The sequence below is a fragment of the Phaenicophaeus curvirostris genome, chromosome 6, assembly GCF_032191515.1.
Source record: "Phaenicophaeus curvirostris isolate KB17595 chromosome 6, BPBGC_Pcur_1.0, whole genome shotgun sequence".
NCBI lineage: Eukaryota > Metazoa > Chordata > Aves > Cuculiformes > Cuculidae > Phaenicophaeus > Phaenicophaeus curvirostris.
Genome location: NC_091397.1, coordinates 18,614,113 through 18,637,007, shown reverse-complemented (window position 1 = coordinate 18,637,007; position 22,895 = coordinate 18,614,113). Strand labels below are relative to the sequence as shown.

General features: G+C 39.1%; 1 protein-coding gene across 3 annotated transcripts; it reads right to left on the bottom strand.

The window, feature by feature from the left end:
- Positions 1-44: 44 nt before the first annotated feature.
- Positions 45-21,158, bottom strand: ENKUR (enkurin, TRPC channel interacting protein). Of its 3 annotated transcripts, none has more exons than XM_069860433.1 (7): positions 21,013-21,158; positions 16,655-16,800; positions 14,038-14,264; positions 11,249-11,395; positions 8,205-8,374; positions 1,749-1,816; positions 45-734 (listed from the first exon to the last, which is right to left on the bottom strand). In XM_069860433.1, exons 1-6 carry the CDS (start codon positions 21,084-21,086, stop codon positions 1,768-1,770), a joined length of 813 nt encoding a protein of 270 aa, XP_069716534.1. In that variant the 5' UTR covers positions 21,087-21,158; the 3' UTR covers positions 45-734; positions 1,749-1,767. The 3 variants fall into 3 exon arrangements, with proteins under 3 accessions (XP_069716534.1, XP_069716535.1, XP_069716536.1); XM_069860434.1 differs by having other exon boundaries at positions 16,655-16,786; positions 21,013-21,111; XM_069860435.1 differs by lacking the exons at positions 45-734; positions 1,749-1,816 and having other exon boundaries at positions 7,220-8,374; positions 21,013-21,154.
- Between the last annotated feature and the right edge of the window lie 1,737 nt (positions 21,159-22,895).

The window sequence follows — 22,895 nt, the reverse complement described above, 5'->3', positions numbered from 1 at the left end:
ATAAAAAGAAAATAAAAATATTTTTGTAAAACATACAGAAGATTTTCATAATGGGCAAAATCCCTAAATACTTTTGCATTTCAATTGCATGTCAACATTTCATACAACTATTGAGAAAGAAAGTCTAATGTTTAATTTAAACTTTGGGATTAAATGCTATTGCTTTGTACCCACAATCACATTTCAGGATTTGAAGATTATTCTTGTTTGGAGGTGGGCAAGAACCGCTTCCAAAGACCATGTTCACCCTAAAGCTGATGCAGTCTGATTCAGTTACCACCATGTTGCAGATAAAGCTGTTGTTGCCCAAACATCACAGACATGGTCTGTCTCTATACTTCTAAAGCTATTTGGATTACAGCTAGAAACTCAGATTGATTTTGCCACTGCCGTATGAGTACTGGTTTCTTCTACCTTTTGGACTGGTTGGGTTATTATTACAGTTTATTGGGGTTTTTTGACCACATTCTTTATCAGACCACTGCAATACCAATACAAGAGATTGTTCTAACTACACCACAGACAGAAGCTTAATGATTTGGAAAATATTAACATGAACAAGATATTACAAAATAAATAACTCTGACATTGTGCTTAAAAAGTTAAGCAGGAGATGTTTGTTCTTCCCGTCAAGGTTGGATGACTGCATTTTGTCAAGTCTTCCTTCTGGTATTCTTCTCTTCCAATAATTCCACAATGCTCATTTAAGAGAAATAAGGAAGTGTCATGTCTCACTAATAAAAATAAACAAAAGCATGGAAATTGAAAACTAGATTTGTTTATCTGGGATACAGTTTAAAGGATAGTGCTGCTATCAGCAGCTACCGGTCCGGTCCACGAAGTTGCTCTTCTTCATGCAAGATTTTTTTCTTTGGCATAAAATGTAATACATTTTTTTAGTTTTGTTGCAAGTGAGACAAACTTATAGTTCTGTAAACACACAGAATTAATAAAACCAGAATTAATGTGGTTCTTCATGCATGACGGAAATGAAGTTGCTAAGGATTTTGCTACAGAGGTATGTGTACTTAATGAATATTTACATTGGTTTTTTATAGTATGAACTAGTGTAGAATGAATGAGTTGTTTACAGTAGATTTTCAAACCCTTTTTTTAATTAGAACCAAAATATGATTATATAAAACATTGTATTTGGGCAATAATTGTGAAGAAGACTGTAAACTTTTATCTTTGTTTAGCTGTTTGTTTATAAACTAAAAATAGGAGGAAAAGAATAAACACTTAGATATACAACCATGGGAAATGATCAAAGGAGGAAAGAACAAAGAAAACAGGGTAGGTCATACTAACAATTAGGTCTGGGTAGATCTGGACACATAGCCAACAGTCATAAAGGAGCAGATGGAACAAGTGACATACAGAGCAACAAAGCAGAGTTAGGATTTATATGCAAATCCCTTGTGAATGTACTTATATCTTGGGCTTTTACAGAACAAGCTTTATAATTTCAGTTACACATTTTTCTTCTCTTACCCTCTTACTGATAAAAGCAGAACATGTAGTGTCCACCCTTTCGTAACTGTCATGAAAAGAAATACTGAAAATATAAGGTTAGGAGCAGGGATATATCAAGAAAGCAGTCCAAGACACACAGTTACCTGTTAGCCTGTGCAACTCCATTACGTATTCTCCTCCCAAGAAGTTATACAAACATTTGACAACTCAGTTTAATATGTAAACACCAAAAATAGACAAGAAAAGCATGAAAATCAGGAGGGATGGCTTACCTAGGTAGAAGTTTGCCAATTAGGGGATGAAGTAAGAGCGCTTATTCTGGTTCTGCCTGTTGCTGCAGCTGTAATGTGAACAGCAGAGCTGTAAACAATCTTATCAAGCATAAACCTGCATTTCTTAACAGTTAGAAGGTAAGTGACACCCCCCCAGCTGTTGCAGTGGAAGACATATTTGGGGTTAAATGGCCACTGAAGAGAATATTAAAACAGAAGTCTTGCATACACAGTACTTGGGGCATGTTGAAAGCAATTCTAAATTGCTTTCATAACCACTTTTAATATATTCCAGAATTTTGAGTTCTTCTACATTACCTGAGGCAGTTACCCAGTCCACAGAGTGTCTGCCGAAGACCCTGAGTGCAGCAGTGCCAAACAGTGTTACAGGCATCTGGGAGAACATGAAGCAGTATTTCAAACCATTCCCTTACATTCAAGAACCTAGGGGTAGGAAAAGCTATCCAATTAGGCAGGCGTATGTAGCATCCTATGATGAACAGCAAAGATGCCACACTTCCCTTTGTGACTGCTGTGCTACAGCAGGTGATGGAGTGGCACTGGAAGCTGGAATCTAACTTCTGTCCGCCTTCAGTTTCAGCAGGCTTGGCACCTTGAGGAATTGTAAAGTTCAGCTTTAAAGCAATTGCAGGATCTAGGATCCACAAGGGAAGCTCGGAGCATTTAGCTATTGCAGCTAACTTGTACTGAGCCTACAAGACTGACTTAGGCTTTGAAAATTAACCACAATAATTGTAATATCAAGAAAATGGCTGAAAGATGTTACTTCGGCTTTAATTTTTTTATGATCTTTATATCAGTGTTAGCCAGTGCTTGACAGAACTCTGGGCTTTGACTTACTTAGTCCATGATAAGCATCTTTAATACAAAACTACATTTTTGTTTGTTATTAATCTCATCGTGCCAGACTACAGCAGCGAGATCTTCACTTTGCAATTTCCTGGCTCCTGAAGATATTCTTCCTGCTTTTCAGGTTCATGTTATTAGTATACAGTTTATAGCTGAAATAAATGCAAACAAAAATTTTCTCTTGTCCTTTAATACTAGAATAAACTTTATTTCCGCCATGATTTTATGCAAATATTTCCCCTAACCAGCTACTGAGAAGTACTGATGTTTGAATGAGAAAGCATTATTTTCAAGAAATGCTGCTCACATCATATCCTATGACAAATTCGTCACGCATGGCCATGAAAACTAGTCAGGGAATTGTAAATATATAGTGGGTCACACCCAATGTAATGAATTTAACTGCCAGCATTTGCTCTCTTTTAAAGGGAGGTTGTTCACTTGGCTTCATGCCTCTTTTTCTTTTTTTTTTTTTTTAATAAACTACTGCAAATTTGGGAAAATCTGCAAAACAAAATAATTCTGAGTGTTCCAAAGAAGTAAATGAATAAAAGTTAAAGGAATTTTTTCCCCAAAATATCTTAGTTGTCTTTGATATAATTTTGTGTGCCTCACAGCTTGCGTAGAACAAACAGTGCAGTAACAAAAGTGCATTGAAATGCAGAATCTGGTCCAGCAAGTTCTCCTGTAGTGTAGGCATGCTAGATGTTCATGGCCACCAACCCCTGAGCTCTGTTGCTGCACAGAATGACCTGCTCCCTAAGGGTGCTGGAATGTTGGATTCAGACCATTTCCTAATTTTATTGTTTGTGTAAAAGACAGACCATTCCTCCTCAGCAAACAGCAAAATGTGGTTGTTCCTTGTGCAGCACTTGGTACCACGTGATGAACACTACTGAGTTTTTCACTCTGAATAGAGAATTATTACATTGCTTCCTCAGCTTGTACATGACCCTCAAAACAATACAGGAAACAGTTCTAGAATACTTGTCTATCTTTACAGCAGCTCGAGGAATTAATGGATTGAGTCACCTGAATTTTCCGTATGGGGCTCTCACCTAAGAAGAGCAAATTAAACATTACTTTCATTAATTCTGAGTGACTAGTTTGAGACAATAGCTTCCAAACCATGATATAGTACTGTCTAGGTTCAAAGCACAGCTTCTGGCTTTAGGCACACATACCTTGTATTTAAAATATATGGGCTCAAACTGCTGATGTCAGGAACCCCAAAAATGAGAAATGCAGTATTAATGGCTACCAGTGAAAAAGCCAAGTATAAGTCGTTTACCATTGCATTTCAAAAGCATTACATGACAAAGACATAAATAAATCATACTGCTCCAGGGAGTAAGTTAAGTGCTTTAAACCTCATTTATCTTCCTTCAACTCCTTTCCAGTTCCTGAAACAAATGAGATGAGAGTTCTTGGAAAACAGATACTTTTAGTAAACAACTTAAATCCGTTCCCTTTATTGCATGGTCTAAATTCATCCCCAGATGATCATTTATTATTACTGTTATCATCATCGTCATCATCATGTAGAAGCTCTACTTACAGATAATTTTTTTTTTACACTTAGCAAAGAGAAAAAAAGATGATCAACATGACAGATAACTTATAATCTAAGCCTGAGACAAGAAACAACTGGCTACCGTGCCATGGGAGTCCAAGGAAACTCCATAGGTCTGCAAGATAAGCTCTACTCTCAGCTCAGCAGCTCAGCTGTTGTTAGTTTTTTGATGGGTGCTATTGAAGAGAACATTAGAGGAAGAATTTGAAGACAAAGTTATTCCAGTGTTTGCATGCTTGTGGGAATTTCTCCACGCTGTGGAGTCACTGTGGAGGCAAGCATAGAATAACAAATTAGCAACACAAGATATACTATGACTGAGTAGAAATTCATCCTCATAGGAGCATCAAGATAACCAGCTGACATGAATGCAGTCTACAATTTGGCTATGCGTGCTCATCTACAGCCATTTGTTGGAGGTACAGGCTAGAAAAAAAGAAGTATGTTTTTTATAACATTGTGAAATGGAAGTCACATTAGCACCCTTCAAACAGTAAAGAATACAAACAAGAAACTCATCCCATTTTGGATTCCTACCATAGTGCCACTGCTTAGCCTGAAGGATAAAACCCCTGAATTTACTAGCATTTTACTTACAAAATATTAAATAACAAAAAGGCGCTGGAGCAAGATCAAGACAGAATGAAAAAAAATACAATCTAGGCATTCAGCAGTTGCGTGCACATCACTACCTTGGATGTCCATGGGGAGAAATGGCCAGTCCTCCATGGCATGGTCAGGCTCAATATGCCTCTAGTTATTGGGGTGGATGATCGCCACCAGCTGCTGGGCTCAGCAGCTGCCTTCTGTGACTATGGGAAATGTCAGGCAACGTTAATAATAGGTTCTGCCACCTATCTCTCCTCTAATTATATAATTTATATGATTTACATTACAAGCATCATAAAGACGAGGACGAGAGCATTGACTAGTACTAGCATTTATCCAGGACTCCCATTAATCTGCATATACGTGAAATTTTCTTATCTGAAAGATGCCTGCCTTCATTAGGGCGGAAATCATTAGATAGAATGTTTTCCCTGAAAAGTAAGCCAGTGAAAGGACTTGATTGTAGCTTTGTGGCAGATCAATCACAGCAGCAGACTGCGATGCCAGTTTTTCATGAAAATATCAAGGGGCCAGAACATGCCCCTAACAATAAAGCTCACCTACAGAGACTAAGGAAAATAAAATCAATGAGCAATTTCTCCCATGTTATTTCTCCCAAAGAATTTTGCCGTTACTGTTTTGTGAGGAGAATGAGGTTACCCCTCTGCAAAGAAGATTTTGAGAAACTTTTGTCTCAAACGTACCCCACCAGGAATGCACACAGAGCCCAAGAAACCACCGTGCTTTGAGACCAGACACATGGAGCCCATATGCCCCTGACAGCTCCGATGTTTGCTCAAGGCAGCTCTATCGGAGCCATACAATCAGGAACTCCCTACGTTTGTGATGATGCCATATCTGATCCCTTCCTTCCTGGATATAAATAGTTTCATTATGAAAAACAGCCAGTGAGATATTTATCATAATTTCATGTTGCTATTTTTAAAAAATACATACACAGTTTTGTCATGCACAACTTCCAAAAGGAAATATCTTCAGTTTGTGGCAACATGACTCTTGCTGACCAACAGAGCATTCATACCCCACTTAGCAAGTGTTTTGTGACAGTTACCCAATTTAATATGGACCTTTACAAAGCATCAGTTTGATAAAATAATTCTGAAGTACTAGAAGCATTTTGATGACTTTTCTTTCTCATTATTTCATTGGCTGGCAGTAATTGACTAGTGAATTTAGAGAACATTTCAACTGGTAAATATTCTAGCCTTTGGACAGATTTGTTTCTGTTAATATTCTATGAAGGAAAAATTCTGTCGACTTTTTGCTTCAGATATACTGATGGTACACAGTAGTTGATTCATGAACGTTACACTTTCAGTTACTGGCATTTCCTGAACATAGAAATACAGTCTGACATTCTTTGGATTCTGTAAATTTATTTTGTCAAACTTCTCAGAGACCGTTAAAGGCTAAGAATGATCTCCTTTCTGTGTGTATTTCCAATGGTTTTCACGATAATATATTTTTTCCATAATCACAAGTGTTGGTAGGTCACATGGAGTATACATGAAAATAGATGGAAGGAGTTATAAGCTCCCTCCCCACTGGGTGACGGAAGCTATTTGCGTGTATCCAGAGTGGACCTTCCTGTGTGGCAACACAGCTACCTGCAAAGCACTGTATGAGGTTTAAGCAAAACCAACCCCACAGCACTGTTGAAAGACACAAGTAACAGCCCACTCAGCTACAGAAGCACATCAGCTTTAGTCTTGCCGTCTCCTGCTGAGCAGGAATACTTTTCCACCCCTTTCTGTTTACTTCCTTACTTTCCAATAACATACTAACATCCTTCTCACAGTTTCAAAAACAAATTCTTATTACTGGTGACTGATTCATATTTCCAAGTGTGGGCCCTTTGCTGGTCCCAAATTATGGGATAGGCTTTCCCCTACTTTGCATTTCCATAAAGTTAGCACTGATGAAAAATGGAAGAACCAAATCCAGATCCTCAACCTAACTCAGCCAAATGACGTACAGGTAACTGAAAGCTGAGAGCAAGGCAGTGGGAGCGCACACCATTCTGGAGTAAAATCTATTTTTTTATTTTAAGCCACAAAAATTGGCCAAGTTTGATTGTACTGCATTTATTAAGAAAGGCACCTTGTACTTTTCTAGGAGATAATGTGACATGTTATTAAGTGCATATGATTTGCATGGCTTTGTTAAAATGAACAGTACAAGTCATTCTTTTGAGTAGACACTAAATGAAATAATTACTATTTTACAAATCCACAGCTTTCTTCCAGCTTACATCTTTAAAAAATAAACATGATTGCTTAACAATAAGTTACAAAGAACAAAATACACATTCCTGCTCACCCACACTTTCCTTGTGTATGTCATAGACAACTTCAAGATGCATGAGAACTATAGCCCAAATCAGTGTGAAGTCTTCCTAGATAAATTTATGAAAGGAACTTAATGTAGGGGGAAATTTAGCTTTTTATAGTTCATTTGAAATTTTTTACTTCATCCTCTAATGATGTTAGATACTATCATGTCACAACAGCTGGTGGTGGTAATGATTGATACCACACACAAAACCCCTCTGTTCTGAAGCAAAGGTTAAGCGGTAGGAAAGAAAAACAATTTTTCTTTTTACACAAATAATTGCAGTATAGTGTGCTGCCATGATTTCTGCCTAGGTCTTGACTCACATTCTAGTACACAGCTTTCATTCTAACATTACACACATAATAGCAAACGAAACTTGTTTTTCTACTTCAGCTGTAATTTTACTATAGTATTACAGAATTATTTATACATAAACACAAACAGCAAGCTACATGTGGTATTTGTTTTGTGTGAAGTCTATATTACTGGCTTCCACTATAAAGATTGGGTTTGGTAACAAAAAAATGAGTACACAAAATGTTATGCAGAACCCAAGCTGTTTAGAAATACAATCGTTTGAGCTTTTAAGTAAAGTGCAACAGCTCTTTAATAACTAGTCCAGAAGCCATCCCACACTGAAGTTATATTTACCAAGCTGTCTTCAGCAGCCAATTATTTCACTTTGTTTTGGCTACGCAAGAAAAGAAGTGCTCCAAACACATGCAGGAGTATTTTTTATGCTTTTTGTATTGTGTTTATAGTAATCTTAGTAGTTAATAAAAATTACAAATAATAATAGATTAAATTAATTGGTTTATACTCAAAGTTTAAGGAAGAAATTTATTTCAAAACATTTAGTGAATTACACAGATGAGAGCTATATGTAACAACTTTTCTAAGAAGCTACATACTTATATTAGTTGAATATTTCCTTCTGAATAGTTGACAGCATCAGTTTCTTCTGAGAATTTAGGGGCATGGCTCTTGGAGATGTAGGGACAGGGAAAGAAAAAATGAGGAAAGAGCCCATATCTGAAAATCGTCCTTACTCATTTGCAATGTAGATAATTTTATGCTTCTCAATAACTTCTATGTCATGCTCCAGTTGTCTCATCTGTGATTCCAGCTTTTCTTTATAGAGCCTCTTGGATATGGTGTCTATTTCTACTGGAAGACACAGAAATTCACGATACACTTCTTCCCAGTTCTTTTTCAGTCCCTAGCGCCATGACATGAAAAGGAAATATATCAGAAGAACTTACTTCATTAAGAATAATATGTACATAAATTACTTCGGGGTTTTGGTTAATATTATATGTGATAAGGGTCACTTAAATGTTAAAATAACAGGTAAATATATGGATAATGTTTAATCATATTAATTAAATGCTTAAAAGTCAAAATAGTTGCAACAGAAATAATTTTGACTCATTCTGATCCGATATAAGGAATGGTCTTTAAAAACTCTGTGCCTTGGAAAGGAAAAAAATATAGTCTTTAGGAAAGCAATAATTAAACTTGCCAATGAGGGATGAGCTACAAAAATGCTAAACTGAAAAAAACTACGCCTTGGGAACTGAAGTTTCCAATTCTCCTCCATAACTAAAACTGGATTCAACTGACACACTAATTTTATGGCACACTGATTTCCAACCTCATGTTCTTCTTCTCCACTGCTGTTAAGCACATTTTCTCCCAGACTGGTTAATTGATTAATATATTAAATTTAGAGTAATTATTTTTAATACATATTTAGCTTTGAAGATTGTTGCTTCTGTTTCAGAACTCAGATTCTTGTGCCAGAAAATCTTGCCCAATTTTGTCCACCATATGAACTGATTTAACAGAAAAAAAATATTTCTTTCTGCCAATACTAAGTAAAACATACTTTTTAATATGAACTAATACTTTACTGATTCAAACCAGTGTATTTATTGCATAGTAATTTGCGTTTTGTCTGTTCACATTAAGTACCTCAGTGTTGTCCATGAAAGTTATTCCAACAATCCTCATAAACAAATATCTACATAAATTTAAAAAACCTATCTCAACACATGAAACTAAGAGCAACAAGTCTATTTATTCGCTGTCTCGTAATGCTACTTGTCTTTGCAATCCAAAGCTGTAGAGTACTTCAATGAAGCTCCTGGTCTACCAGGCGTAAGATATAGTTTACATGATTATGAAAATAAATACAGTATTTCCAAAACATTCATAGAAGAGTTATTAATATCTTCTTTTAACTAATTCTTTTTTTTCTGTGTACATTAGTAAAAACTGGTTTAGAAATTATTGAAAACAGTGAGTTTAGGGCATGTGCTCATCACAGTTTATTCTGTCCCTACAGAGTGGACAGATCAAAAGCAGATCATGACTCCCTGCATGAAAACCTCCCTCACAGCTCCTCCAACAGCAGTGTAAATTGCTGATCAGTATTGCTATGGGCTAGGCCACAAACTGAATGTCTAAGTCTATATAAGGAATTCTAATACATGCTGGATCAGTGAGAAATATGTACTGCATTTATCAACATACCCTTTATTCTTAGAAGATCCCAACCAAAGTAAGCATAATGGAGAAAGAGTTAAAAAAATGTCGGCAGAAATTATTTCTCTTTATTATTGTAAGTCCATGAGGTTTGATTTTGTTGTCAGACTTCCATTGCCATGTATTCTTTCAAATCAGATAGGGCACGTGTGTTCACTAGCAATGTCAATTATTTTAAGAGACAGGAATTCCCATATGTTTACAGCTGAGCACTGGGTAGAAGCCACATACCCCTGGGGACACCAGTTCCTTCTGACAATATAACTGTATAAGTAATCTGGCCCGTGAAAGAGCAAACTTTTTGGGAAATTTGAAAGAAAATACTGAGTTAATACAAACAATCTAAAAACTTCTCTATTAAAAAATATTTCAGTGCACTTTTGTATTTTAAAAATACAGAGCATAATTTTAATCAAACTAAAGGCAGAACTGCGAGCAGCTGAACTCGCATGCCTTTTTGCACATTTTGTTGCATAGTTAACTTGCTGGATCATCAGCTTGTCCCATGCCTTTCCCACCATAAAAATATATTAATCTTCACCCTAGCTGTGAATGTTCTTTATTTATTTGTCAATGAATACCTTCACCTCTCTCCTATACTCCTTCCTTGCTTCTACTGCTTGCTGCATAAGGAAGAGACACCACTGTGCTAGATATTTTGGATTTTGCTAATTAACCAGTTAATCTTTGCAAGTGAGTTAGACACTGTTTCCTCTCTAGATATTCTGATGGCTTTTTTGGTAGGAATTTCGCATCTTGGATTTGTCTGTCCTTCTGCTAATTTGTTTCAGGTGGCTGCTAAGATCAAGTTATTAAGGGACAAATTGATAAACAGATATCACAGTAATGTAAGCCTCATTTTCATAGGAAATTTGCCTAAACTGTCATCATGAGAAATTCCAGTTGAAGGATGAGATATAATTTAAAAATGATTATTTTCTGCTTTGCTTCTTTTATGGTATTATTTATCTTCAGAAAATGTTGTGTTGTGCAAAACAAACTGTGTGAAAGACAGTATCCAAACCAGCTTGGCAAAATACTTTTTTTTCAGTCATAGTTTTATCAATATGTTGCAATTTAACTAAGTTTTCTGGTTTTGCTACATTTTAAAGCATGACCTTATGCTTTAGTCAGTGAGGTCACAATGTGAAGACAGAAACTGCTAATACATGTGGCAATACTATGCATCAGGAGAATAAAAAAGGCAATTTGTATTTTTCCACAATTCACAAGTGGAGAGTCAGAACTGTCACTAAAACCATATAGCCGATTTTCTGCATTGCTTTGAAGTTTCACAAAAATTCCAAGTCATTTAGGCAAAAAGGATTCTAACAATTGAAGTACTACTGGACTAGAGTGGTAGCTAAATCAGCTCCCTTCAGTTCAGTTAACATGTTCTACAGCTCCATCTAGTGAAAAAGTAGCAAACTCATTTGCCTCCCTTAGAATCTAGTATACTTATATTATTTATATGGACTTACATTACCTTATTAATCTTTCATACATGCTACACTAAATTAAAATTACACTAAATAAAAACATGCACCTGCAGAAGACTTGTCCTTTCTTCGTCAGATAGCTGTTTCATGGCTGCTTTCTGGAGATGCTCCAGGATACTGGCCTCATATTCTTTCTGAGCTCTCTTCTTCTCTTCATTTCTCCGTGTCACATATTTTGGTGTAACACCATAATCCTATGGGTAAGGGAGAAATTTTCTTATATGTCCTTTTAAGAAGGAAACTAAGACATATCTGTCATCCATAGTCTATCACATTTGTAAATACAGGTTGACATGGAATATTGTGCCATCAAACAATAAAATCTAAACCCACTATGTTCTTAGAAGTATCAAACATGATGATCTTTGTAGCCTGAACAAAACATATACACAATTCCCTTCAACTTCTGTTTGCAACTTTGGAAGATAACAGAATCCAGAAACCAAAATGTCTGCTTATAAGAACTGATGGTTGAGTGAGGCATTTGAAACCTGTTAATGACAGCAAGCTATTTTACATTTTTATATGGTGTCATATTCTATGTTCTGAAATACATTCCTTAGATACTTTCTTTGTAACGTCTTCCTGTATCCTGATTTTTGCTGATCATTGCATGCCACAGAAGAGAATGAATAGTGCTAACACATACACAGAACTAGTTAGGAATGATAAACTATCCCATCCAGGTTGTGACAGAATTGTGTTTCCGAGAGGAAAAGTAATTTCCGAATATTCCAGGTGCAGGGGAACTCATCTGTTTTGCCTTATCCTTTGTAAAATGAAGCTTATCTAGCTCTGCTGGAAGGTACCAGAGTCTACCTTCTTTCTACCAAATGCCAAATTATTCACAGTTCTTTTCATATTGGTAGCACTATGACTAGAATCATTCATATGCAAGGTCTGACACAAAAGTACCTAGACTAACCCTATAGCCTGGGAATCAGGAGTGGGAGGGGAAGACACAGAGAGATGTTTATAGATCTAAACTGTAAAGTGAGACAAGGCTCAACTCGATCTCTTCACTCAGTATGAGTGGACCTGTGTCAAAGTACAGATATTTTCTTACCCTTGGTTGCAAAACGTTGGTGTGTACCAGCCCATAACACTTTGCCCGTGAAGGGTTTTTTAGCTAATAATATCACTGTGCTTGAGCACCCACCCTATTCACCAGACCTGACTCTTCCCAAAAATCAAGTTGATGCTTAAAGGAACCCATTTTTTGTCGGTAGAAGATGTGAAAGCAAACAACGGAGATCCTCAAAAACCTTTTCAGTAAATGCTCTGTGGGGTTGCTTTGAATACTGGCAGCATTGTATGCAGCTGTGTATCAACTGAGAAGGGAACTATCTTTAAGCTGATCGTAGTTGATTTTCTTAATTTCTTAAATAAAAAGAGGTATAGGCATGCTCTCTGGGTTTTTTGTATTGGACCTCGCATATGTTCAGCCGTGCAAAGGTATGGTAAGGGCTGCAGGTTTACTTCTTGGCATCCTGTTGGCCTTCTTTGCTGCTGTAGTACACTATTCACACACGTTGACCATGTTGTCCACCAAGACCCCCAGGTCCTTCTCCACAGAGCTGCTCTTCAGCCAGGTGGAATCCAGTCTGAACTGCATACCAGGGTTACATATTCCCAAGTGCAAGACCTTAACGCTTACCTCCACCGAACATCATAAGATTCCTGCTAGCCCACTCTTCCAGCCTGTCCAGGTTTTCCTGGAGGGTAGCTCTTCCCTACGGAATGTCAACTTCCCTACTCACTGTCATCTGTAGACTTCATCAAGGTGCTCTTGATCCCAACATCCAGGTAGCTTATGAAGATACTAAACAGTGTTGGGCCCAATGTCAATCCCAGGGGGACCCTGCTTGTGACTGGCTCCCAGTCTGAGAAAGAACTATTTACCTCCATCCTTTGAGTATGACCTGTCAGCCAGTTCCTCACCCACTGCACAGACCACTTGTCTAGGCTGTAGTGCATCAGTTTCTCTAGAAGGAGGCTGTGAGGAACTGTGTCAAAAGCCTTGGAGAAGGGCAGGTATACAAAGTCCACTGCTTGCCCCACATCAGCTGACTGGGTTACTTCATCATAGAATATGATCAGATTTGTTAAGCTTTCCCCAGTCACGTGCTTCAGTTCACTTGTGACAGTTGCTAGGAGGTATTATCACACCTCTGACCAGTTCTTTCTCATTTGTAAGTAGCAGAACCAGAACACTGTGACCACTTGTGGGCTCCTCCACCATCTGTGTTAAAAAGCTGTCACAGACAAGCTCCAGGAAGCTTTTGGATTGTTTTCATCCCCTTGTGTTGTCGTTTCAGCAGATATCAAGGAGGGTGAAGTCTTCCATAAGAAGCTGCACCATGATCTGAAGATTTCATCAAGTTTTTTCAAGGCTTTTCTTCTGATCCTGACCCACAAGATCAACCAGCCTGTTGCCAACTCCACAGAAGAGCTCCATATATTTGAACAGCTTCTTCATCCAAAGGGCAACCCCTCCTCTTCTTCCCTGCCCGTCTTCCCCAAAAATTCGTTCATCACAGAACTCCATTTCTCTCCCCGTCAGACACTCTCTGGGTTCCCAATGCAACACATATGCTATTGATTTAGCAGCATCATTCTACCAGTTTTTGTTGACAGTATAAGCAAGAAAATACAGAGCAAAGGCAAGACACAACTCTAGCATCAGTGATGTCTCCTGGATGAATTTCAAAGGTATACCAGAAACAGCAGTGATAGCTAAACAAAAAGAATCATTAACATTACATACGAGAATGCAATAAAGAACCTAAAATAGGCATTGCTACCAGTATTTCTACTATAATTTAATAAGACTTACCTTTTTTTTAATATATTTTTGAACAAGTCCTGAAGTTTCAAGCAGATATTTATCTCCCTGTCTTGTATCGACACAAATAGGTTGAGGCTTTTTAGGCAATGCCGTCACAGCAGCAACTACATTTGCATTTATAAAATTCTTTTTACTCTGAATTCCCATAACTGGATTATTTGTCCTCTGTGGCACTGATAATGCAGGCAATTTCTTACTATCCTGTTCTTTCTTTCCTGCGAATTGAGCATGTAAAAAGAGCTTTGCAATTCAAAGTTATTGTATTTTTCAAAAGGCAAAAAATATGTACAAAATTACATAAAACCAGAAATCAACTGTATCTACAAAGAAAGAATTGACTGGGAACGTACTATGATGAAAATAAGTATGCTTGTTTGGTGTAATAGAAGTTTCATAACCTAGGAAATACTATGTTGTTTGAGATGGGTCTTATAATGTGCCGCTCATTTCCTCTTAACTGCAGCAATAAGGGACTTTTTTTCAAATGTAATTAAAATTACTTTTACTAGAGATGCTTGTTGTCCAGCTTTGTAGGCATTTATGGCCCTGACCAGCTTCACCTGGGGTACCTACCTCCTTCAGGCTCAGGAATCTCATTTGGAATCCCTGTCTGTCAGTGCCTGGCTGAGCTCTCTCAGCTACGCCTGCCCCTACTCCTGTTCCTGAAGAGCTGTGTGGAATCAGCAGATGGACCTGGTCCATTACCCCATCTTGCCTGTTGGTCACTTGATGATTGATAGGATACATTTTCATCACTACTCCACTCTGCTTGCCTGCCTCTGGTGTGGTGGGACTGCAGCCCTGTTGGGTAGTGTCATTGCCCGGCTTGCATTGAGGTTGACCTCAATTTTTGACTCACCTCCCCTTAGGGAAAAGGCTTGCTCCTGGTGCTGCCTAAAACTTGGAAACAATTTCTCACAATCCTTTCTGTATTCTCTGGAGAAACTATTCCTTTTTAGCGTAATCTTTTCTCCAAGGCACCAAAAGAAAGTCAGTACTCACTTCAGGTGAGTGATGAAAAACAATTAATTTCCCACCATATTTCCCACTAGATATAACTAACAGTCATTACTAGAGATAATGATTTGATTCAGGTTGTCCAAGTTCATGTTCCTCTTTGGCAGAAAATAAGTGTAGTGTCATAAGTGACAGAGCTCATTCCTACAACCGTTGCTTTCCAGATACTGACCCCACAAACCAGTGCATTCCTGGGTTTTGTTCTCACAACCCGATAGCTTGCCATAACTTAGTACTGTAGGACACAGAGACTTAAATCTCTGTTTCTTTTAGCATGTCTTTTCGGAAATAAGCTCTCTGAAGCTTCTCAGTGAGCACTGGTTCACCCTTAACTGCACTACACTGGTGCATATTTGCTGGTTTGGGACCCTCCACTTCTTCTGGAGCAGACAAGCGGGCTTGGCTAAAATGAATGATGGAGTCCATAGAATCATAGAATCACAAACTCATAGAACAGTTTGGCTTGGAAGGGACCTTAAAGATCACCTAGTTCCAATCTCCCTGCCATGGGCAGGGGCACGTCCCATTGGATCAGGCTGCTTAAGGCTCCATCCAACCTGGCCTTGAACACCTCCAGGTATGCGGCAGCCACAACTTCCCTTGGCAACCTGTGCCAGCGCCTCACCACTCTCATGGTGAAGAAACTCTTCCTTATGTCTAGTCTAAATCTGCCCCTCTCCAGTCCACTAATGCAACAAGATTCATCTGAAGGTTAGGAAACACAGTTTTTGTAAGGAAGTGGTGAACACTCTCCTAGACTTTACAGAAAAAGATTCAATCTTTCTGTTCTGTCCCTTCAGTCCATTTTTTAAATAGTCAGATCAAACCCAGTTCTGAAGGCAGCACAGATACCAATAAGACAATGCTATAGTCACATTTAGACAACTGATAACTGGATAAATTACAAGTGATGGAAGTTCCATGCTTTAAAGGAGGCGATTAAACAGTATAACTTCACTGAGATAGGTCTGAAATTCCATCCAAAAAAGGTATAAAAACTTTCTGAATTAATGATACAGTTCCTTCTCAAGAACTGTTAGGATCTAATCATGGCAATGAAATTGCTAGTCTGGATTGAAGCTATGATGTGTCATAGTAATTTCAAATATCCTGCTGATATTTCTATTTGGAATTACGTAGTTTAGATTTGAATATCATTCTTTTCTGCAACTGATCAGTAATATTATAATAAATAATGGATTTTTAGAACCTGAAGGAAATACATACCATCAACACATCTTCAACATCAGAACAGTTGCAGCCAAAAGAGATATTTTTTCTTTATATTTCAGCTGGTTTGCACCACATGACAGTAAATACTTACTGTAATTTCTAATCACATATATAACCTCTTTGTTGCTTGTTTTAGGACTTTACACAATAAATCAGAAACATTTTTGTAAAATAGAGAAATAATTTTGGTGTCATAGATATTAGAAAAGGAACAATGGAAGCTGCCCCAGCATACAAGAAGGATTTAATTATTTTTTTAAAAAATTATTTTCCATAATTATTACGTTCAACATTAATATTAAATTTTAAAATTAAAAAATACATTACATTTCATATGTTTCATGTCTACACTTACTTTCTGGTAGCTTGGGTTCCTTTGAATGTTTCTTCAGAAAATTTTTTTGAGATGGCACTGCAACTTTTGCTGGTCCCATAGTTTTCCACTGAGCTTTATTCTTCTCTGTGTCATGTTTCATGGGTTGTCTAGCTGTGGATATGTTCCTTAGATGTTAAAACAAAAACAAAACCAATATGTTAAAGATCATAAAGTTACTAAAAATAGTTCTTCAAAGAATATACATTTCTGCAGTAGTTCATGCCAAGAGCCTAAGCTGTTTTGTTTCGTACTTTCTCCCAAATAAAGACCGTCATTCATACAACCTCCATACTAAGGCTAAGCGCAGCACCACACTGACAAGTGGTTCTTCTGATTCTGAAGTTAGCTCACGTCTTCATTTTTCTCTTGCGTCTGCAAGATCAGCATTTTCACACTTCGGCAAATGCAGTGATCCTATAATTACTGAACACAGACAAACCTAAGTTTTGGAAATAAAGTGCTTTGAGTATTGCTTGTATGAATTAATTATTTTTATGAGGTGTAAAGCCCGACTGTGCTTGTTTCTTTGCCTTAAGCATTTTGTCTGAAGACTGCCCATTTGTGTGTTCATTTTGTGGCACCGGTGGTGAGTGATGGAGGTGGTGCAGCAGCAGACCTCCCCACGGATGGAGCTTGGGTTATTGCACCATCATTTCAATCGAACCAGTCTGGACCACGTGGCCTGGAAGAAGCTGCTGCTGCGACCACGTGTTCCTGAGGAACTGCTGCTGCCATTGATGTGGTGACATTTCTTTCCTTCTCTTTTTCTCTCTTTCTCTCTGTCTTCCTCTCGTTACCTTACGCTGTGCGTGTCGGATTGGATCCGAGTGACCTGGCTGCGTTCAGGGATCAGATTGGGATCCGAACAGCTTAGGATTTGTTTCTGTAACTTTTTTTTCATCTGATTATGTTTGCTGGAGCCAGAATAAATATTGCTTTTGATTTTTGCCCTGGGAGTGACCTTGTTGGCCTCCGGATCGCCGCACAGATAAACGAACATCCCCTCCACCCCCGTCAGGCCTGGACGGGAGCGTGTGGCTCATGGGTCCGCAGTGTGACGTGAGGTTCTGCATTACACATTTTGGTCTTTATTGTTTTAATTAACTCCATTTTGGGAAGTTTTTTAAATGTGGCTGTTCTGTTCAAAAATATATTCAACATACACAGCTATTGTGCATCTACAGGAAAACAGTAATCATTAAACTACTTTGCTAGATTTTCTATATTTTGATAAGTGGCACAGGTTTAAGCTTGTGTATTAGTCAATAGCAACTGTCTAAGTTAGTATGTCTTATAGCGGTACGTGTCTTGAGAAATTTTTACTTTTTTTTTTCCTAAAGGGGTCTTGGAAACTCTGTCCTTTGAATCAATTTGAAAGTTTGTCATATGAGAAACATTGGCATTTGCATCTCAGCTGTTTCAGAAGCTGTAGTTGTGGTACATTTTTGGGCCTTATACAGCAAATAACACATCTAAGGACAACACATCAGTTGGCCTTAAAAAAGATGAGATCTCTATTGATAACAAGAACATTAACTGTTTCATTATATGTGATGAAACACATCTTAGAGTTATGTAAAACTCATGCTTCAGAAAACATGTCAAACATATTTGAGAGCTGGACAGAATGCCCTTGATCATAATTTTATCTTATTATTGCCCACTATATTATTGTCTCAGTGTTCCTGTTGAACTATCAGTTACAGACTATTGTAAGAGATTAGATGAGATGGATGATTGCTCCGAAACAGCACTGCCAATGGTGTATTTCTTATATTACACAGATCTGAATGATGATCCTGAAACATTATCAACAGTGATGGCTTTGGCATTAACTAAAATGGCTAATGCAAAAAATCTGTAAGAGCTCAGACATGAAAAACTGTATGCACACAGTATGCACACACTTCTGTTTTGGTATAATGTTGCATATGGCACTGTAACTCCTGCTTTAATCAAAAGTATGCTAATGTATTCTCCTAAGGAAGCCAAATGCTGATCATTAGCTGAATAGAAGCATCTTGCTTCTACCTGAAGGACTGAGCTGTCACAGATGTTTTCCTGAGAGAGTAAAACTCCCTGCTCCTGAAGCTAAAGCTACCTCATTGTACACTTAAAATCTGCCCATCTTTATGAAATATGTCATACTAACTTATGGCAGACAAAAGCTGATGAATGGTTGTGCTCTTCTTTCACAGAAAAAATGTGTGTTAATGAAAAGACTATATCACATTTTCAGGTAAGGAAAAAAAGATCAAGAAAGATTACATAATGCAACCTATTTTACAGAAACACTGAAATAATATGAAAGAAATGATGTAATGCTAGGCCAATGAATAGAAATCACAGTAGCAACATCAATAAAAGCCTTTGTATGTGAGCTGCAGATGTCCGATATGTGTATTTGCTCTTGATCATAACATTAGAACATATAAGAGGACTTCATTAAACTTATGGAGTTATTTTGTCTTCTGGAGATTTGATCACCAAAATCACAATGTGGATTAGGTACATAAGATCATATATGATTCCAGAAATACTCTAAAGATAGGGAAGGAGGTTTTGTTGTTTGGAATTTTTTTTTGTTAAATTCATGATGAACAGCCATTGACATAGACACAAACCCACCAAACTGTGTTCGTCACCATTTGCTAGGAATGGCATTGTAGCCACACAGGTAGTGACTTCACGAGGAGTTTGACCTAGCAGGGTTCATACAGTCTTGGAATGAGAAAGCGAATGAGAAGGTATTGACTTTATTCCATATTGTCATAAGGTAAAGACATCTTTTATATACACTTATAGGCATGTGTTTGGAAAAAGAGATGTGGCAGTTGTAGCTTTTCAGTGACTTTTCAGGCCAAGAAAATGGCTAAATGCTAAATGCTGATACACCAATATCACAGGGTCAAAGAGGGTTGCAAGGAAGAAAACACGGTTATGGGGGACTTACGGAAAGGACTTGACAAGGGGAAAGGAGACAATATATTTGTAAGAAGGAAGTTACTATTCCTTAGATGTCACCTTGGGATAGCAAAGTTGGTGAAAAATGAGGATGCTTGCTGTGGTTTCATGTGTAGTACCTGGTCAGTTGAGAGTGAAATATATATGATGTAATTTGAAAAAAAAGACCCTAGATTTTGTATGCATTAGTCAAAACTGGTCAGATAATGGTATTAATGAGGTTCTGGAACTGTTGTTACTAGCTGGATATTTGGCACAGTACAGACCAAAGCAGGAACTGGGGTGGCAACAGAAATCAATGGGATCAGAAAGGGATTCATTCATGTTGCATCCAACCCAAGGAGTCCCTTGCCTCAGTTGAACCCAATGGTCATGCAACATCCAAATCTCTGAATGGTATTAAGACCGGAAAGGATTTAGTGTGCTGTATGCCTTGCTATACTGTAATTTCACTGTCCCCTGTCTGCCAAAAGTAGCTTCATTCACACTGGAAACAAAAAACGTGTCAATTTTTACATGGAAAATGTTCAGAACTAGGACTCTTACGAGCCTGACCCTTTAACCCGAAAAGGGATAACTTTGTTCTAATAAGTGTCACTGATATTTCTACTATTTTTAAAGCTGAGTTACGACCTAAATTAGCTTTTCACTGATAATACAAACTGTAACAGCTTCCTTTCATATAAAGTAATGGGGACTTGAAAAAACAATATAAGTTTCTGTAAATATCAAAAGTATTAGCAATGGGGGGAGGGGAGGAGCCTTTTAAAAATGTTTTTAAGGTAAGTGGTGAGAAGGAGAAGCAAAATAAACTACGTCATAAGACAAATCTGACATGTTAAAAGCGTAGCACTGAGAAAAAACTTTAACCCCCCCCAGCTTATCAGCTGCTCAATGAAAATTTGTTTTAAGTGCAAACAACAAAGATGTCATGTAATTCCTCTGCGTGGAAATAGAATCATAGAATAGTATAGGTTGGAAGGGACCTTAAAGATCATCTAGTTCCAACTCCCCAGGAATGGGCAGGGACATCCCACTAGATCAGGCTGCCCAGCATCCCATCCAATCTGACCTTGAACACCTCCAGGCACGGGGCAGCCACAACTTCCCTGGGCAACCTGTGCCAGTGTCTCACCACCCTCATGGTGAAGAAATGCTTTGTAAATTCTTTGTCAATGAACAAGATGGCTTTGAAGAAGCCAAACTGAATCATCATCTCGTGAAGAAGACTGCAGACATTCCGATGTCAGACTCATTAGGAGGAGCAGGAACTACACCAAAACTGGACTTTTTAATATCTGTTATCCGCTAGATGTATTGCCTTGCCAGAACCAGCCACCGGGTCTGTGGGTGGCCCTGTCACACCCACGTACCTGAGCGGCCCGACAGGCTTCTCCGGCTTGGGCAGGAGGTTACAGATGTTCTCCTGGGCATATTGCGCCGTCATCCTTTGGCCGAGGAGCCCTGGACACACACCGGGCGGCGCCCTGTTCGCCGAGGGGCCTGCACACAGCGGGCAGCGACCTCCTCGCCGAGGGGCCTGGACACAGCGGGCAGCGACCTCCTCGCCGAGGGGCCCTGGACACACTGGGCAGCGCCCTGCTCGCCGAGGGGCCTGGACACACGAGGCAGCGACCTCCTCGCCGAGGGGCCTGGACACACCGGGCAGCGCCCTCCTCACGGAGGGGCCCGGGCGCTCCCGCCGCTCGCCCTGACCCCGCTCAGGGAGCGCCTCCTTCCAGGCCGCCACGCTGTTATCCCCGCGGTTGCTGGGGAAACACGTTGCTAGGCAACAGCGCCCCGGGGGGGGTGTGTGTGGTGGTGGCGGGCGCGCATGCGCGCGGTGCGGCCGGGGCGGGGCCGAGCCGGGGGCTGCGGGCGGGCGGCTGCGCGTGCGCTGTGGGGGCTGTAGGTGAGGCTGGGGGCGCGCGGGGTGGGGGCAGCGACCGGGACCGGGGCAGGAGCCAGAACCGGAGTCGGAATCAGAACCAGAACCGGGAACACCGAGGGGAGGCAGAGGTTGCAGCGGGCGGGCGCGGCTGAGCCCGCGCTGGGGGTCGCGTTGCCGCCCTCCGCCGCGCTTTGGCACCTTCTGGGCGTCGAAAGGGCGAGGCGGGAGCCCGCTCGGGGTCTCGGTGACCTCGGGGAGGTTGAAGTTGAACGGCTTGCTTTGGGGTTTATTTTTTTTTTAATTTTATTTTTATTTTTCTTTCTTTGCGTAAAAGCTCCCATAAAAGCCAGGTGGACGCCATCCTGTGTGAGCAGTTCTGGGATGCGATCATCATCAAATCATATCAATTATGATAATTCTCGTAGGTCTTTACCTACCCTGAGGTCTGTGACAGCACTAACTGCCGCTGGCCCCTTCAGTTACTGACTTTTACGTTTTCTACTGTACTGGTAACAAAAGCCCGTTTTTCACCCCGCGGTCGTTAAAATTGGATGTTTGCTGACAATATATAGGTGCTGTCAGCAGCCCAAGTGAAGGGCTGAGGGGTATCATCAAAAGTTTACGTTGCATCGAGGGACAGGTGAAAGCTCGGCTTTAAAAAAACCCTGCACTCTTTTGGGAGAATGGGCTCTATCTACTAGTTGGATGGTTTGGTGTTCTAACTAGCCTGGTAAATTCCATGAGTTATAAAATCTTAATTTGAGCTGGTTTTACAGTGTGGCTTTGCCAAGTGAATAAAAAATGATTTCAAAGAAACGGTTGAATTCTATGTTTGCAAGCTTCTGTGTAAATGTACTTTATATGAGTACAAAATTGATTTACACCAGAATAGGTTAAACTAGTTGAGCAGCTGAATGAACAAATTCCTTGCAAATTTTTGCACCAGATTAACCAAGTTGATTTCAAACAATACCATAGACTGCTTATAACTTCGTGTAAACATGGAAAGCTTGTAACTAGAGAAATTTGGGTTTATGTCCTTTCTGTTTTACACCTGTAATTTGGCAGGTTTTCAGTCCTGAAGGCCTGGATTCATAAAGCAATCCAGATGTTATGTCCTGCAGCTGCATAGTGGGTACTGACTGCATTTCAGAGTGAATCTGTAGAGCAACTGGACATGGTAGGCTGGCCGGTATGCTTTGCATGATTTGTACTCCCTTAGTTCATACTTAACGCTCAAAGTAATTCTTAAGTTCAGGAAATAAAATTGCTGAAATATTGTCTCTAATTTTTCTTTTTTAAATCCCAAACATAACTTACTTACATCTGGGCATTTAAAAAATAGCTCTTTTTGTATGTTTGTAT

Coding starts and splice junctions, on each gene's coding strand:
- ENKUR (XM_069860433.1), bottom strand. CDS start 21,086: ATGACGGCGCAATATGCCCAGGAGAACATCTGTAACCTCCTGCCCAAG. Junction 14,265..16,654: donor GGAACCCAAGCTACCAGAAA/GTAAGTGTAGAC, acceptor CTCAATTCGCAG/GAAAGAAAGAACAGGATAGT. Junction 8,375..11,248: donor AAAGGACAAGTCTTCTGCAG/GTGCATGTTTTT, acceptor TCATGGCGCTAG/GGACTGAAAAAGAACTGGGA.